General features: G+C 34.2%; 2 protein-coding genes across 2 annotated transcripts in view; both read right to left on the bottom strand.

Moving 5' to 3' along the window:
- Window positions 1-3,136: 3,136 nt before the first annotated feature.
- Window positions 3,137-7,938, bottom strand: LOC111057679 (protein-lysine methyltransferase METTL21D). Its single transcript, XM_022345138.2, has 3 exons — window positions 7,294-7,938; window positions 4,961-5,156; window positions 3,137-3,554 (listed from the first exon to the last, which is right to left on the bottom strand). The coding sequence occupies exons 1-3, from the start codon at window positions 7,524-7,526 to the stop codon at window positions 3,327-3,329; spliced, it is 657 nt and encodes a 218-aa protein (XP_022200830.2). The 5' UTR covers window positions 7,527-7,938; the 3' UTR covers window positions 3,137-3,326.
- Window positions 7,939-13,716: 5,778 nt separating this feature from the next.
- Window positions 13,717-17,307, bottom strand: part of LOC111057616 (erlin-1-like) — a 32,270-nt gene continuing 28,679 nt past the window's right edge. The window contains exon 8 of the mRNA XM_039436855.1: window positions 13,717-15,060. Coding sequence (XP_039292789.1) covers window positions 14,837-15,060 — 224 coding nt within the window. The 3' untranslated portion in view covers window positions 13,717-14,836. The remainder of the gene's footprint in view (window positions 15,061-17,307) is intronic.

Genomic DNA, 17,307 nt, shown 5'->3' with positions numbered 1-17,307 from the left:
CTAAGTTCTATACTTTGAACTGCTAGAGTCAGAAAATTCGCTTTTCGAAACGGGACGTAGTCGTAGTTTTTATCTTTATTTTCTAATTTCTATGATTGGAAACGTTTTTCCTTGAAGAAATGAAACATTCCTAAATAATTCAAAATATCTGAAACTTTACAGTATTTCCTCTTCATTTTTTTTTGTATCTATGTAATCACTTGGCAGCTGATTTATGATGAATAATTCTATAGTCTGATTTTTACTCTAATATTGGCATATGAAGGAGGCTCCTTTTATATTATCCTTGAAATGCGAAATTTCCAAAAACCTTGTATATACGTCGACGCGCAATTAAAAAAGGAACTTACCTGCCAAATTTCATGAAAATCTATTACCGCGTTTCGCCGTAAATGCGCAACATATAAACATTTAAACATTAAGAGAAATGACAAACCATAGACTTGAATCTTAGACCTCACTTCGCTCGGTCAATTAATACTGATAATTTGATGAAAAATATTAGGCCTGATAGCTAGTAGTTCTGTGAACAGTAGACCTCACGCAGTATTCTCATCCACAAAAGTACCTGATTGAAACTATAGACCTTATGGAAATACAGCAATAGACTGGCTTCTCCACACATCTGTGTAATCACTTGTCAGCTGATCTATGATGATTCTATAGTCTGATTTTTACTCTAATATTGGCGTATGAAAGAGGCTCCTCTTTCCATTCATATTATCCTTGAAATGCAAAATTTCCAAAAACCTAGTCAAAGGAACATACCTGTCAAATTTCATGAAAATATATTACCGCGTTTCGCCGTAAATGCGCAACATATAAACATTTAGGGCCGGTTTCCGAGCTCGGGATTTAGCTAAGTCCTAGACTTTAATCAGCTGGAGTCAGAAAATTGGTTTTCCAAAACGGGGCGTAGCACTACCTCCGTTTACGGAGGTAGTGGGCGTAGTCGCAGTCATTGTCATAGTCACGTTTGAATTAAATTTCGAAAAACTAGAAAATTGAATACAAAATAAAATAAAAATAGAATAGTGTAAAGTTTCAGCTATTTCGAATTATTTAGGAAAGCCCCGTTTTGGAAAGCCAATTTTCTGACTCCAGCTGTTCAAAGTCTAGGACTTAGCTAAATCCCGAGCTCGGAAACTGGCCCAAAAACATTCAAACATTTAAACATTAAGAGAAATGCCAAACCGTCGACTTGAATCTTAGACCTCACTTCGCTCGGTCAATAATATTACATTATGTATCGTTATTCTCTGAATACTACATGATCTACATTAGAATATGTCATTTATTTATCAAAGAGGTCCTAATTTTTTTAGTTTTATTAGAATACTTGGATTCAAGTGAAAAGGAGAACATTATTAGTGAGTCAGATAAGTGAGGAAATGAAAATACTAGAGAGATAGACGAATCGCTGCCCAACTAATAATGATAGGTTTGGCAACTGAGCAGTTATATTTCTGCAACTTCATCAAATCATCAAAAATTACCATCGGCAATTTCATTATTATTTAATTGAGTAATGTGGTCAAGTGTGTAATGAGAACATCAATTTATTTTTAATAATTCTTCAAAAACTTTTCCAAGCCTATGATACATTATTTCATGAATTTGTCTAAATTGACAAACTATCACAGCTCAATGGCTTCTAGGCCACATGTTAACTAGCAAATAATAATTATAATGATAAAGTATAATGATAATTATGCCACCCTACCAATTTTATCCCTACTTATTCAAATTTTTAGTTGGTTCTTAGTAGTGTTTGATTCATCAGTAATTCTCATTTCACACTAATTCAAAGAATTAAAGCTCTTCTCATTTCAAAAATACAAGTACACGACAGCTAGTTGTGAATATTGTACAGCTAATGTTAATAATGATTGGAAATTGAAATTTATAAGCGAAGCTTTCTTTTGACTCCTGGTATGGGCTGTCAGTTCAGTTAAGGAGAGGTTATAAAGGGAAAAGTTGGGAAGACAATTTTTGTCCTCGCAGCTCTGTTCAGGGTAGTAAGGAGGTAAACATATCAAAAGTTCTCACCACTACCCACTGTGCTAAGTGGATGGGGGTGGTTTAAAGGTACCATTTTTTGGATTCTCGCATGAAACTAAAAAACTATGTATCTTAAGGACTAGACTCATATAACAAATTAGAGCTTACATAATTGCCTACAATATTCATTCTTCAACTTTTTTTATATCTCCTCTAGTTTTCGAGATATCCGCTATTGAAGGTGTGACATTTTTGAAAAAAAAACACGTTTGCCACCATTTTTTTCTATTTTTGCTATTATAACTTTTAAAAAATCGATGGGATAAATCAAAAATTGTTGCAAAAATGGAGATTTCACACTCAACACTAAAGCTGCTGCAAAAGGTGTAGGGAAATTCGTAAAACGGTGAAATTATACATCAAATTGAAGACAAATTTAATGGTCTATAAGCTGATAATCAACAGGGATTTTTCCCATGGATTTTTAAAAAGTTATAAGAGCAAAAATAGAAAAAAAAAAATGGTGGCAAACGTGTTTTTTTCCAAAATGTCACACGCTGATATCTCGAAAACTAAAGGAGATATAAAAAAAGTTGTAAAATGAATATTGTAGGAAATTATGTAAGCTTTAATTTTGTTATATGACAGTCAAGATACATAGTTTTTTAGTTTTATGCGAGGAACCAAAAAATGGTACCTTTGAACCAACCCCACCCCCTTAGCACAGGAGGTAGGGGTGGGGACTTTTGATATGTTTACCTCCTTACTACTCTTAACAGATCTGTGGAGTCAAAAATTATCTTCCAAACATTTCCCTCTATACCCTTTCTTGGCTGGACTATGTGCTGTCAATTGAATATAAGATTATATTAATGTTTGTTTGTGAAGATTTTAATTATTTGTTTGTGACGATTTGAAGAAGATAAGAGTAACAATTTCAAAGTAGCCTACATTATAGAAAATTAGCTATACTATTCCACATAATATAATGTGAATACGATGTTAAAGTTCTGCAACATTATGTCTGTATGATGACTAAACTACTGTGAATATCAAAACTAACTCAAGCATCAAAGAGTTTTAAACTGAGAATTAAATAGAATACTTGGTTCTAAGTGGATAAGACATGTACATATACCCCTTCTTATTTACATTTATTAAAATATGAGTTACATATAACAAACCTTAAAAAGCAGCAAAATTTTACAATTTATACTTGAGAAAAATCACAAATTACAAGTAATTAGAGTTATCCAAACCTTGTATAGAGAAAGCAATCGAATTAATCAAAATAATGCGATTGCATGAATTTTCATGATCAGAGCTTATAACTTTTTTCTCCTAGCATTCAATATGCAAATATCTTCACTTTTGAAAACTTCATGCTGTTCACTTTGTGGTACTTTAGTGAAATCGAAGTGCGTTTCAAACTTCTCTAAGAAATTCTTCCAGACATTTTTTTGTTTGTCAGTTTGTCGTTCTTCTTGGCACAACAGGAATTCAGTTTCATCACTACTAAGCCTCAACATGGTTCCTATGAGATGATTGACAGACTGAAAAAGTAGAATGGAAATTTCAATTAAGAATTGAAGTAAACCACACATTGAATAGAAGAATCGAATGAAATGTGAATGATAGAAATAACAGTTTGAACTAATGAACTTTTTTGGGAGTAAAAACACACTACAAATACTTTAAATTGAACGATATTCATTCTCATTATATTGATAGAAATACTTCAATTAGAATGAGCTACAGATTTATTTGAACATAATATGACTATGACTAATTTCATTGGAGACTAGAATGAGAGTAGGCTACTTTTCGTTTACAAATTAACTGATAATTTTCTAAACAGGATCTAGAATTTGATAATAAAATTGATTAACAAATAGAAATACCTCAACATGATCAAAATTGGAATGAGAAATTGATTAAATTTTGGATTAATGTATTGTTCTCGTGTTATACAGAGTTGGTAAAAATTATGGAAGCAGCTTAATATTTCTTTCACACTGATAATTTGACAATAGGTTTCATTGGGTACCTACTTGAATAAATTTCCATTTTGGATTGCATTTTTCAACAAAAAATTTCATGAGAAAAGAATGGTCAAAACCGCAGATTGATATCTCAAACAGTTTAAAAGTTATTAACATTCAAAGATACTAATAGATCATTAGTATCTTTGAATGTATCTTCTTCTATATAATGAAGTAAATAAGTTCATTGAAAATCTAAAAAAAAAACTCAAAACTATTAAATTTTACTTTTTTAAGTGTTAGTAAACAGACTAATATTATATTCACTCACATATATAACACTTTGAACAGAAAAGTTTAATGTCTTATTTTTAATATACCAATTTTTTCATTTTGGTGTGATTTATCAGTAACTTGTAAATCTTTTGAACGGTTTGAGATATCGATGTGCGGTTTCTGCCATTCATTTTGTCTTGTATCGAAATCATGTATCACATGATTAAAAAAGTTATGTTGGATTCAATATGACACAAACATTTTGAAACAACAGAAAAGTAGTTTTTTTATTTTAATAGGTTCCCCAATGAAACCTACTGTTAAATCATCCTTGTTTCCAAGATGAGTGCTAGGAGTGTACTGAAGAGGACTGAATTGTACCTGAAACAGCTCCTAAAACAAAATACTATAATGAAGTTTGTAGAGTGAATATTTATGTTGCGGAACGTTTACAAAATTGAAGAGACTTATTGAGATATTGTGTGAGCACACACGGAAGCATGCTCCTGTGAAATAATAATTTTCATTAAAATAAAGTGGAATGTTGATAATATCTCAAGCTCCTTCAATTACCGCAATATCAAGAGTTCTTCAAATCACATTTTCTCATAAATATGACCAACGTTTGATACTATTTTTTGTGTCATATTAGTATTGTAATACATTCATTAATCTATTATTATTCAATTATTATTAATTACCTCTTGATAGTAAACACAATCTGCCAACACTATCAGATCAGGCATGTCCCATTCCTCTAGAGACAACGTTGAGGACCAATCAATGGGCTTGGCTTTAATTTTCCCCCCGTTCTTCTTCCAAATACTTTTATTATCCTCAATATTTGAGAGCAATGCTGGCAAAACTTCTGGTAAATCAGTCACTGTCACATTTGCTCTGAAAATTAAAAGAAAGCTTCATCAAGTGTTTTTAAATCTGTGAACATTTTCTCTGGTCAATATTTCATGGATAAATGGGCCGCCTAATCTAACATACTACATATACAATAACATCAATAGAAAGAAATTAATTGGCTTATACAAGTAGCTTACCGCTTACAAGATAAGAAATATGCTTAATACGGGACATGTTGGAGAGATGAACTATCACGTCTACACTACTATACTGATTAATTGATATTTTGCATAATGATAAGGACTATTTTCAATTTTCATAATAAATTATTTTCAATCTATGTGTAATCTTGATTTGGGAGAGGAATAGCACAATGTTACCTTACATTTTTCTCTCCCTATCATTTTGATGATGTACTTATTTTATGAATCAATAAAGATTAATAATAATATACTCATAATTTAATACTGATAATACTAATAATAAAGCGGGCAGCCCGTTTTTTCAGCTTCAGTACGTCCACAACCCTAGCTGAATGACCCCACAAGAGCAGACCTTAGGTAATATGACAGTGGAAGAAGGTGTGAAATAGAAGTCTACCTGGTGATCAAGACCCTGTAAAGTTGCTAGGCTTTGTCTTAAACACAAGACAAAGCTAAGCTGGCCACATTCAGCATGGGATTAAGAGATTGTCCAGATTTCAGTAATTCAGTATATTCAGTCCATGACCGGCAGTCGCCAGACAGACTTCGTCAAAATATAAAACAATCAAAACACAAATAACGAGAGATAGCCGCAGATAGGTTGTTTCGTGTGGCTCTGTAGATGGACTGCCATAGTAACACATTAAACAATCTCAAACTGGTCTACAAGTCCACTGGTCTCATCTTCTCTCAATGAGTAGAGAGGGTAGTTGATAAGTTTTTCTCGAACCAGCCTACAAAACTTCCCATACTCCAGCTCACGAACACAAATTGGCAGTCTGTTAAATATTTTTAGCATCCGTAAGGGGTAGCATTCGTGTGCTTTCGAGTCTGATTTGTTTCTAGTTGCTGAAGCTGCGGAGACTTGTGACGGAGGCTTACTTGTTCATGATAAATCACAACCTCTTCCACTGTCATATTACCTAAGGTCTGTATGTTGGAGAGCAGTGTGGTGAGTGCCTATTTTCGTATTTGATTTCTGCCTCTGGGCAGTTGTTTTTTTACATTTTTGACGTGTCCCAGTGGGCTTCACTTTAGTGATCCCTTTTATGGACTTATTTAAATAAATACTAAATACTAATGAGCTGCCCGGATAATGACTGCAAGTGAAAATTGTGCACACTGCAAGCTCCTTTTTGTTAGGCTGGGTATTTTGCCAGTTGACAGCCACTTCATTCTTCTCTGCCTGATTTACATAAAAAAAATAAACAGGATTTGGAAACCTGGTCAGATGTGCATTACTACAACATTAAGCTTCAATAGCTGATTGACATTCTACTGAGATCGCAGGTCCATGCTACAGGATCTCAGCACTCCACCTCTTCAACAAGCTAATTGAGTGCATTTGAGAGAATGATGAACCAAATGCTAGAAGGACAGGACAAGTTTCTGGAGAATGATTTGACTCAGATTTTGGCCTGTTAGCCAGACATGTAAGAATGCTAGACATGCACAGTACCGGTATGTTTTGTTGTTGAAGTTGAGAAACCAGGGTTGGATTCCACCCACACAATGCCATCTTGATCGTGAGCATGTGTTAGTAGTGATTTGTATTATGACGCCATCGATAAACGATGAAGAAGAGTGAAGGATGAAGAAGGTATTAAGTTAAGGTTACAGTTACTATGTAACCATGTTATATTTAAGGTTATATAGCCTACTGTAGGTAAGGTATGGTACCGGTGACAAAACATTATCTTAAACTCATACCCAGATGAACTCTATTTGACAATTCCAATTGTAATAATATTGAAATTATTCTTTTAAAAATCTTTAGACCACAGGAGTAAATCATAATAACAAATTCAATAGGTAGTCCAGAAAATTACAACCTAGAATAATTATAATACAGCTTATAATAATTATAATACAGCTTATAATAATTATAATACAGCTTATAATAATTATAATACAGCTTATAATAATTATTGTCAAAACTAACTACATAGGCTACCGTAGCTTTAAAACTTACTTACCCTAGACAAGCTGCAGTTAAGCCGACACATCCTAAACCAGCTCCAAGCTCCAGGATATTGAGTTGGGAAAACTTCTTTTTTTGTTCACTGTAGAGTCTCTCTAAATATTTTGCCAGAACAATAGAGGCGTCCCATACCACACAACTTACATCTCCTACAAAATGTTGTCGTAGTTTGAGAGTCAATCCAAGATAATTTAATTCAACTTCTCTTGTAAAAGTGCCTTCCGACATCGTAAAATTAATTTCATCAATTTCTATCAGTAAAAGTATCAAAATTTCAAGTTTATATTTAAAAATTGTATTTCTAAAAGAAAACAGTAACTTAGAAATTAGAAAAATCTAAGTTAATTTCAAATCAGACCAACTTTAAGTCCAAAACCGTCAATAAACAACTATTCTTTTTTTAAATAAATTCAATAATAAAATTGTCAGTCAGCAATATTTTGGATTCATTTCAAAAACTATCTACAAAGCAACGAATTTATTACACTATCAGAAAGTCAAGTTAACTAGTAACTAGAATAACTAAAAAGTAACTAGTTTTTTTTCTATATTATTCCTAAGCCCAAATGACATTTAATATTTTGAAAAAGTGATAACAATCAAAACATAACTTCATAACCTCACTTTTAGATTTTAATAGGTCGACAACAATAAATCGATAGACAGGAAACCGATATTTTTATATCAATATAAATATGGAAATCGTGTATATCGATATTCATTTATAGGAAGGATTTGTGAATAATGAAAAAAGTAATACAGCAGCAGAAACATTATATAAATAGTGAATATTCCCCACAAAGACAAGTCTGGGTGTGGGGAATGAGCACCGTGAACTGCATTATAACAACCTGACAGTTGAAGATTTACAATAAAAAAAAACAATAGAATAAGTAAAGTAGAGTACCTAAATAAATAAAAAAGCATCTTTAGAGGATGTGGAGAGCACTTAATGTTGTTGAACCCAATTTCTTTAGTTAAAAAATATATATATATATATATAATATATATATATATATATATATATATATATAAATGTAGTACGAACTGAATAATTTTAAGAGACATACAGAGTCCTGCATATCCAGAGGAACACTCACAACCAGGGGTGATCTTCAATGGATATAGGCGGATTGGATGAGCCGCGATGCGGCGTCCCTACCGATTATTTAGCTATTATTTAGAGCTAAAGTTATAATCCCTGGAAGAGCAAAACATTGGATAAAAACCTGTTATTTTAACAATTACACACCTTCAAGAGCGAATATCTCGGGAACTGTTGAGAATACCAGAAAATTCCACTGAAAAAAGTGTAGAGAATTTATCAAGCTTTATTTTTGAATAGTCATTTCAGTCGGTTGAACGCATGTTCTCTAGATATGAGCGTGGAAGCAAAATGCAACTTTTAAACCACCCTCATCCCCTTAGAACATTAGTTGGGAATGGAGACTTTGGATATGTTCTCTTCTTAACTAGTCTCAACAAAGCTACAAAGCTCAACAAAGTCAAAAATTTTGTTTAAAATATTCCCTCCAAATTCCTTTGTCAATTGGTGTATTGTTGCAAAAATGGAGATTTCACACTCAACACTAGAGCTGCTACAAAAGGTGTAGGGAAATTCGTAAAAACGTGAAATTATACATCAAATTAAAGAGAATTTAATGCCTTATAAGCTCATAATCAGCATGGATTTTTCCCGTCGATTTTTACTTTCCTTGCCCTATTACCATAGGTAAGGAGAGTATTGCTTTCCGAAAAAATTAAGGTACCCCAATTTCTACATTTATATACGTTTCAAGGTCCCCTGAGTCCAATAAAGTGGTTTTTGGGTATTGGTCTGTATGTGTGTGTGTGTGTGTGTGTGTGTGTGTGTGTGTGTGTGTATGTGCGTCTGTGTACACGATCTCATCTCCCAGTTAAAATTGACTTGAAATTTGGAACGTAAGGTTCTCACACTATAAGGATCCGACACGAACAATTTCGATCAAATGCAATCCAAGATGGCGGCTAAAATGTTGTCAAAAACAGGGTTTTTCGCGATTTTCTCGAAAACGGCTCCAACGATTTTGATCAGATTCATACCTGGAATAGTCATTGATAAGCTATATCAACTGCCACAAGTCCCACATCTGAAAAATTTCAGGAGCTCCGCCTCATCTATGCAAAGTTTGATTTTAGATTTCCAATTATCAGGTCTCAGATATAATTTAAACGGAAAATTTCGAGTAGGAAAGATTGAGCATGAAAATCTCTCCAATTAATGTCCAGTAACATTTTCACCTAGAATTGAAAATAAGCTTGTAATTTGAGAAAATGTGATTATTCAATTGCAAACTGTTGGCAACTGTTGATTCTATTGAATCATTCACTATGAAGAGATAGCATATCTCGTGTGTATCCAGCGTTATTGTCCTGTCACCAGCTGGTTCAGATCTTTGAATAGTAAACTAGTATGCGCGAGAACACTAGCGTCAGGTGATCAATTTTCATAACGGCAAGGAAAGTTGTGTGAGTGCGCCACACCAGATTTTTAAAAAGTTATAAGAGCAAAAATAGAAAAAAATTGGTGGCAAACGTGTTTTTTCCAAAAATGTCACACCTTCAAGAGCGGATATCTAGAAAACTAGTGGAGATATAAAGAAAGTTGTAGAATAAATATTGTGGGAAATAATGTAAGCTTTAATTTGTTATATGACAGTCAAGTCCTTAGGATACATAGTTTTTGAGTTTTATGCGAGAAACCAAAAAATGGTACCTTTAAACCACCCCCACCCCCTTATCACAGGGGGTAGGGGTGGGGACTTTTGATATGTTTACTTCCTAACTACCCTAAACAAAACTGCGGGGTCAAAAATTGTCTTCCCAACTTTTCCCTCTATACCCTTTTTTGAGCATTCATTGCCTGGCCTAATTGTGATTACAATTTGAAGATAATATATGGCCTGCTACGGTGTACGGTCACAGTATACATATAGTATGGAAACCTGGCTAATACCCTGTCGCAAAAATACGCCATCTTGTTAGGAAGCGCCGCATTGTAATAGTATTGATGGTAAGTTCGGATCACTTCAATGATCTGGATCAATAGATCTAGTTCACTGCTACGAGCCAATCAGAAAACCAGGATTGGACCTTCCCAAGGTCACGTGACGTGTCTATATAGTATTTGCGACATGTAAAAAGCATTGGTTAGATAGGCGTTTTATTGACAGTTTCCATTCTGTACCTATTCTGTGGTACGGTAGTTTTTTTAATTTCACCAAGCTTAAAGTTTGAAATACAGAGTGCCGGTTGCACAAAAGTGATTAATTCCACGAGAACCAATCAGAGAACCAACATTGACCTGCCCTACTCCAGACTATCGAAAGCACACGAATGCTACCCCTTACGGATGCTAAAATGTTTTAACAGACTGCCAATTTGTGTTTGTGAGCTTGAGTATGGGAAGTTTTGTAGGCTGGTACGTGAAAAACTCATTAACTACCCTCTCTACTCACTGAGAGATGATGAGACCAGTGAACTTGTAGACCAGTTTGAGATTGTTTCATGATTTAGTATGGCAGTCCATCTACAGAGCCACACGAAACAACCTATCTGCAGCCATCTCTAGTTATTTGTGTATTGATTGTTTTATATTTTGACGAAGTCTGTCTGGCGACTGCCGGTCATGGACTGAATTACTGAGAAGCTATCATATCAAAAAAGTCTCCTCTGATTGGTTTTTGTGTAATTAATCACGGTTATAAAATTCAACCGGCTTTTGTACAACCGGGCCAAAGTGTTTACGAATTCCCTACGTCCCTACCCATACTCAAATATTATAATTTAAAACAATTATTTGAAGTAAATATTAAATAGTAATGTCAAATATTTAATATTTCCTACCATAATCTAATATCATATTTGAATTGTCCGGAAGTCTTCAGTTACTCACACAGCGGCCACTTTGCTTTTTCCACTTATTATTTTTTCCTTATTAATGGTTAGGGTACAACCACACTGAAAGCGGAGCGTGGCGTGGCATTGAGGAGCGTCGTAAACAGTATCATGTTAAGTACCTAATGGGCTAAAACCAATACCTACTATTACTTCAGGCCCCACAACTGATCTCCACAACCCTCTTCTGATAATTTCAGCCAAAATATGTTTTTTTTTTGTTAGGAAGGCCTTGAAAAGGTATTATAATGAAAAATTTGTATTTTTACTGAATGATTTGTTTTCTATTTATGGGTGTCCCCACCTCCCCCTCTACTAAATTTGAAAATTCCTAAGTAATCCTATTCAGAATTAATTGCTCTTTCACGTGATGTGTGGTTTTTCATCATTACTTGTGAAATATAAATATCCAAGTTGTATAGGGTGAAAGTGGTAAATTTGCATTATTTTGAAAAACCCATAAAAAATACCCCTTTTTTGAAAATTCGTAGCTCCGGAACCAAAAACGGTAGAGTCCAGCGCGACCACTCAATTTATTGGAAATTCTATTTTCTTCAATTTTGTCGAAAATGATTTTTCTTGAGAAACTCAAGGTTTTCGAGATTGAATGAGAAATTCGAAAAAAGTTCGAAATTTTGAGGGTTTTGGGGGTGAAGCCGCCCTCTGGCGTGTCAGCAAATTTCGGATTCGAATTCAACGCCCCAAAATACACATAGAACCGTCGAGAAAAATTCTTTCGGGGTTGTTTCCTGAAAAACGACCATTTGACTGGACTAAACTGAGATATGGCAGCTTTAGTGATAGGTCACCACTGGGGGTTAGTTGCAGTGGATGCTAAGGCATGTGGCTAAAGTCTGCCACAACAAATGCAACAGTCTCCGTCTGCTTTGCATGTCATTTGTATTCTGTTATAGATTATTTCAAACAATAATTAATGTTACAGAACCCAACTGTGGGTCTAATTTATTTCAATTGAGTAGAGAAAAATTAGGTAAAGATTTGTCAACAATATATGCTTTTTATTTACAATACAGAAACTTCAATACATTACTCTGAAAGAAAATACTTATTACTTTGTTACTATAAAAATACAAAGAAAAAAGAATACAATTAACAGAGGTTGGAAAACATAGCCAAACTTCAAATAATTTGCCCGAAATGCCGTCTACCTACTCGGATACAAATGCCCTGAAATTGTTTTCCATTGACTGGAAAATGTTCGCATTTTCCTCTTATGAATGACGGCCCCAGCCTCCACAATTCTACCCACCAACTCAATTATCTCATTCTCCACTGGAGTAGAGTAAATAGTTCTTTAATACGTCCGCAAAAGTGAAAGTCCAGTGGCGTCAAGTCTGGTGTTCTAGGCGGCCACGGTGTCGGACCCCCTCGCCCGATCCAACACTCACCAAATGTCGCACCCAAATATTCCCGTACATTGTTCCCAAAATGAGCTAGGGCGCCGTCCTGTTGGAACCACATTCCCATTATTTTTTCTAACGGGACTTCCTCCATCATTATTCCGGAAGAATGTCTCTCAGAAGGACCAGGTAAGTGGGAGAATTGAGTCGGTTTGGCAGAATGTATGGTCCAATGACGTGGTTACCGAGAACACCTGCCCAGACATTAACTGAAAACCGATTTTGATTTCCCTTCTTAAAAATTCCATGAGGATTTTCTTCTGCCCATAGGTGACTATTTCTATTATTGAATATTCCATCTCTAGCGAAGCTACTTTTATCTGTGAACAGAACACATTTGTTGATGTAGGCCTACAGCGCATGAAGATAATATATCGTTTTAAAGTTGAAGAAACGATCTAAATTTCATAGATTTGAAATTTCTCTGTATTCCTTGCACAAAAAAAGTTATAATTGAGAGAAATTTGAAATAAAATTAAAAAAAAGTTTTTTTGGGGGGCTTTTGAAGGTTATAACTAATAAAATATGCGTTTTAGAGGGAAATTTTTTAGAACAAAATTTGTAGAGGAAGACTTTAAAAATAATTTCGTTCAAAAAACGGTTGAATATCTTGAACGATTATTAAAATACAAGCGATATAGCAAAACCCTTGAAAATCTTGTTTTTGAGGTGTTTGCCTATGATTTCGACTTATCATCACGATCCTTCTATCATCATTATGCTAGAGCTAACGAAAAAATTGAGACATCTTCCACGGCTGTTACCCAAAATGACCACGGAATGACATTTGCGCCCGGACTATGAAGTACCTAAACAATAAACTCTCCATTTTTTGAATAAATTTGATTTATGATACATGATTTTGAACCGCATTGATGAGCCGAGAAGAAGAATGAGCTGCATAGGCCTATAGAACAGTTTTCCGGTAGTATCAACTACTCATAACATGTCTCCTCTTTGAGTTGTGCTCATAGCATCATAGCAGAGCTATGCTTTCTAAAAAAGTTATGAAAGTTAACAAAATACGGACAGGGAAACTGATTTCCAAAATAATAAGCTCATTAATTACTTTTAAAACTTTATTATAATAAAAAACACTAATAAACAATCATCTTTAATAAATTTATGTAGTGATAAACTCACTCATGATAAATGTAAATAATAAGAGTTTTATAATAAATTATTGTTCCATTTGAACTCGATATATTTTGGATACACATACTCAATTATTCAATTCAATATTCATACTACGTTACATGAAAGTTTTATTTTTCATCCCGATAGATCGTATTATATCATTTCTGTATTGGAATCGCCTATGGTTACAGTGTACAATATTCATTGAAATAAAAGAATGAGTTCATGTTTCTAAGTCGTACAAAATAATTCTAGTTTGCACAATCATTGGGAACAAGTAAAATACTCTTATCATGGACTTGCTTTATCGTTTAGGTAAATAATATATAAAATATAAACAGAATAAAAAATAATGCATCAATGCGTACAATTATTGTACTCTGCAGAACAAAACGTTACTTAATAAAAATTCACTAATTATAACACAAGGCGTGGCCCAGTTTATTTCTGTAATCTTTAATTAACCAATAAATTGTATCTCTATCTCGTGTTCAATGAATAATAATTGAGATTCATTTCTGTGTTATTCAAAATGTAACTCTGTTCAAACTAAAAAGGAGACTATCGGGACCCTGTTCTGCCTATCTTAATCAACAGCGGATTAATTGACTATATTTTTCAAAATCATATTCCAAATTGAGATAGATTATCCCTGATCTATGAGCAAATACAGAGCATGCTTCCTGTGGTACATGATGCGACACAAAACGTTGCAATATTTATCGTAGATTACAGCACTGAATAGTTTAAAAAACAACACTAATACACAGATGTATTGTAGGCAAAATGTCCATGGTTTCCCGATCAAGACAAATAAGTAAACAAGCCTCTTTCATGTATACAATCTCATTCACTGACCAGAATGTTTCACAAGAACAGAATAATAATAAATACTAAATAATAATGACATTTAAAAATGAGGATCTGTTTCTATTTAGGCTTAACAAACTGCCTCCTTTATTTCAAGTAAATGTTTGTTGAAATCTTAATACCTTTTCGAATTTGAATTGTATTCTATATCAACCAATTAATAGTTTTGGGTTCTCAGTTTTTGTTTGCTTGTGTGTTGGAGTCGACGGAGCCGATGTTGAGGAACATTTTTGGTATATCAGCTCCAAAGAAGACTTTAGTGTTGTTGGCGATTGCTTCGTACTTCTTGAGCTCCAAGAACTGAGGCGTGAGAAGTAGGGCATTTGCTTCAGCTTGTTTTTGTGTCTGATAGAAATCCGCATCAGCTCTGCTCTTTTGAGTAGCAATGTGCATCGTATCTGCGAATGAGCATATCAAGCATTACGATAAACAAGTATCTGGTAGTATGCCACTTGATAAATCTACTCACTGCTCCAGACAATTTGAAAAAAAAAAATCGTAATATTCCATTTTCCATATTTTCATTGATGATTTTGTAACTTGATGAAACTTAATTGGATGATTACGTACTCAACTGAATAAGAATTATGAAGATGAAGCCAAAAATGTGTCTGAGAGGCTACCGATAATGTGGATAATTCGGGCATAAATTGTGTCCGACTACTAAAACTTATTGTCTCTTAGCAAGGTTTTAAATCTATTAGAAACATGATAGCTTAAACTCAAAATTACATAAAAAGAACAGTATATTATACAGGGTGGGTGAAAAGTCCGAGAACGGCTTAATATCTCATACACAAAGGTAATTTGATGGTGGGTGTGATTGGGGATCCTACTCAAATTGAAAATACTACTTTACTATGACTTCAAAAATCTGGTCCGCCATCTTGGACCCGCCATATTGAATGCAACTTTAATTTTTCAATAGGAAGGTGGTCATGCGATACATAATTTCGATACGAAATTTCAAGAAAAAATGAATGGCGAAAACCGCATATCGATATCTCAACCGCTCTGAAGATATTCACATCATTAATCAATATCATGCATATCAGAAATTAAATACATAAGTGGTATTGATGAATAATGTGAATATCTTCTGAACGGTTTGAGATATCGATGTGCGGTATAGTATAGTGAAAACACTGTGTAGGCTATATAACAATAGAGAAACAATAGCGTAAGTGGATATCCCATTGTATAGGGCGTTTATGTCGCAACTTTTACTGTTGGCTTATCTCAAGCCGATAGTCCACGTAGTTCTTTCCCAAGAAGCTTTATGACGCTGGTAGTCTCTCATATTGTGTCGTTCATACACTCTTACCCGGTCAAAACAGTAAAAATCGACAGTAATCGGCTTGAGATAACAGTAAAAGTTGCGACATAAACGCCCTATACCATGGGATATCTATTTATGCTATTGTTTCTCTATGATATAACTGAGTACTTTTGCTCAACATTCAATTCCAAAGCACCTGGCCCATAACCCTTGAGGAGAGGAGACAAGTTAATTATAAAACACTTTATAGGAAAGATCCAGGAAATGACGGAATTCGTTATGAATTGGATAAGGGATAAGGCCCTACCAGAAGTTTGGCTAGAGAGAATATTATTGTTTTTCAATAGAATTTTTTGTGAGGAGCGAATTCCCTTAGAATGGACGAAAATAAAAAATATTTTTCTGTACAAGAAAGACAATAGATTGGATCCGAAAAATTACAGAACTTTTCACAAGTATGCTGGAGCGAAGGCTGACAATTTGGACGGAGAGTAGCAGGGTTTTGCCGGAATGCCAGAATGGTTTTCGTAAAGGTCGCACTTGCTCAGATAATATTTTCACACTTCAAACACTTATTTATTGCCAGGTATATGTGAGAAAAAGAAAACTATTCGCTTTATAAATTGATTTTGTATATGATTTTATGTATTGATTTTCTGTTCCGCATTCGCTCCTATGATATAGGAAGGGCGGGAGTCAGCTCAAAATTCTTAAGAATAATACGAGGAATTTATATTTCAGCTACGAACATAATAAGTAAGAAAAATGGGACGGGAGAATCATTATTCTATTCTCTATTCCGGTCACAAAGGGCATTTTGCAGGGGGATTCAATCAGCCCGCTTCTCTTCTCCCTTTATTTGAGAGATATTGATAGCTTTTTTAGAGCGAGGGGGTTCAGTGGCATCAGAATGAACAGAGAAGAAAATATATTGATGCTGCTCTTCGCAGATGATATAGTAATTGTCGCCGATTGCGAGTCAGATCTGAGAAAGAAAATAAAATGCCTCTCAGAGTATTGTAAATTCAAACAGCTTCCTGTAAATATGGAAAAAACGAAAATAGTACCTTTTCACAAACGAGGTTTAAAGAAAAATTTGGCATTCTGGTTAGGAGGAAGAAAGATTGAAATAGTCAGACAGTACGAGTATTTGAGGGTAATTTTTAGCGCTGATGGAAATTTTCGACAACATGGTAGGTCACTTAAGACGAAGGTCAAGTCGATGGGGGAGTCGGTGATTAATATTCTTAGAAAGGCTAAGTCAAATGTCTGGCAGAGTAAAATGAAACTGTACGATTCTGTTGTTCTGCCTGCATATATGTATGGCTCTGAAGTATGGGGATTCCAAAACATAGAATTATTAGAA

This window comes from Nilaparvata lugens, chromosome 1 (genome assembly GCF_014356525.2).
Source record: "Nilaparvata lugens isolate BPH chromosome 1, ASM1435652v1, whole genome shotgun sequence".
Taxonomy (NCBI): Eukaryota; Metazoa; Arthropoda; class Insecta; order Hemiptera; family Delphacidae; genus Nilaparvata; species Nilaparvata lugens.
This window is presented reverse-complemented; position numbering and strand designations above follow the sequence as displayed.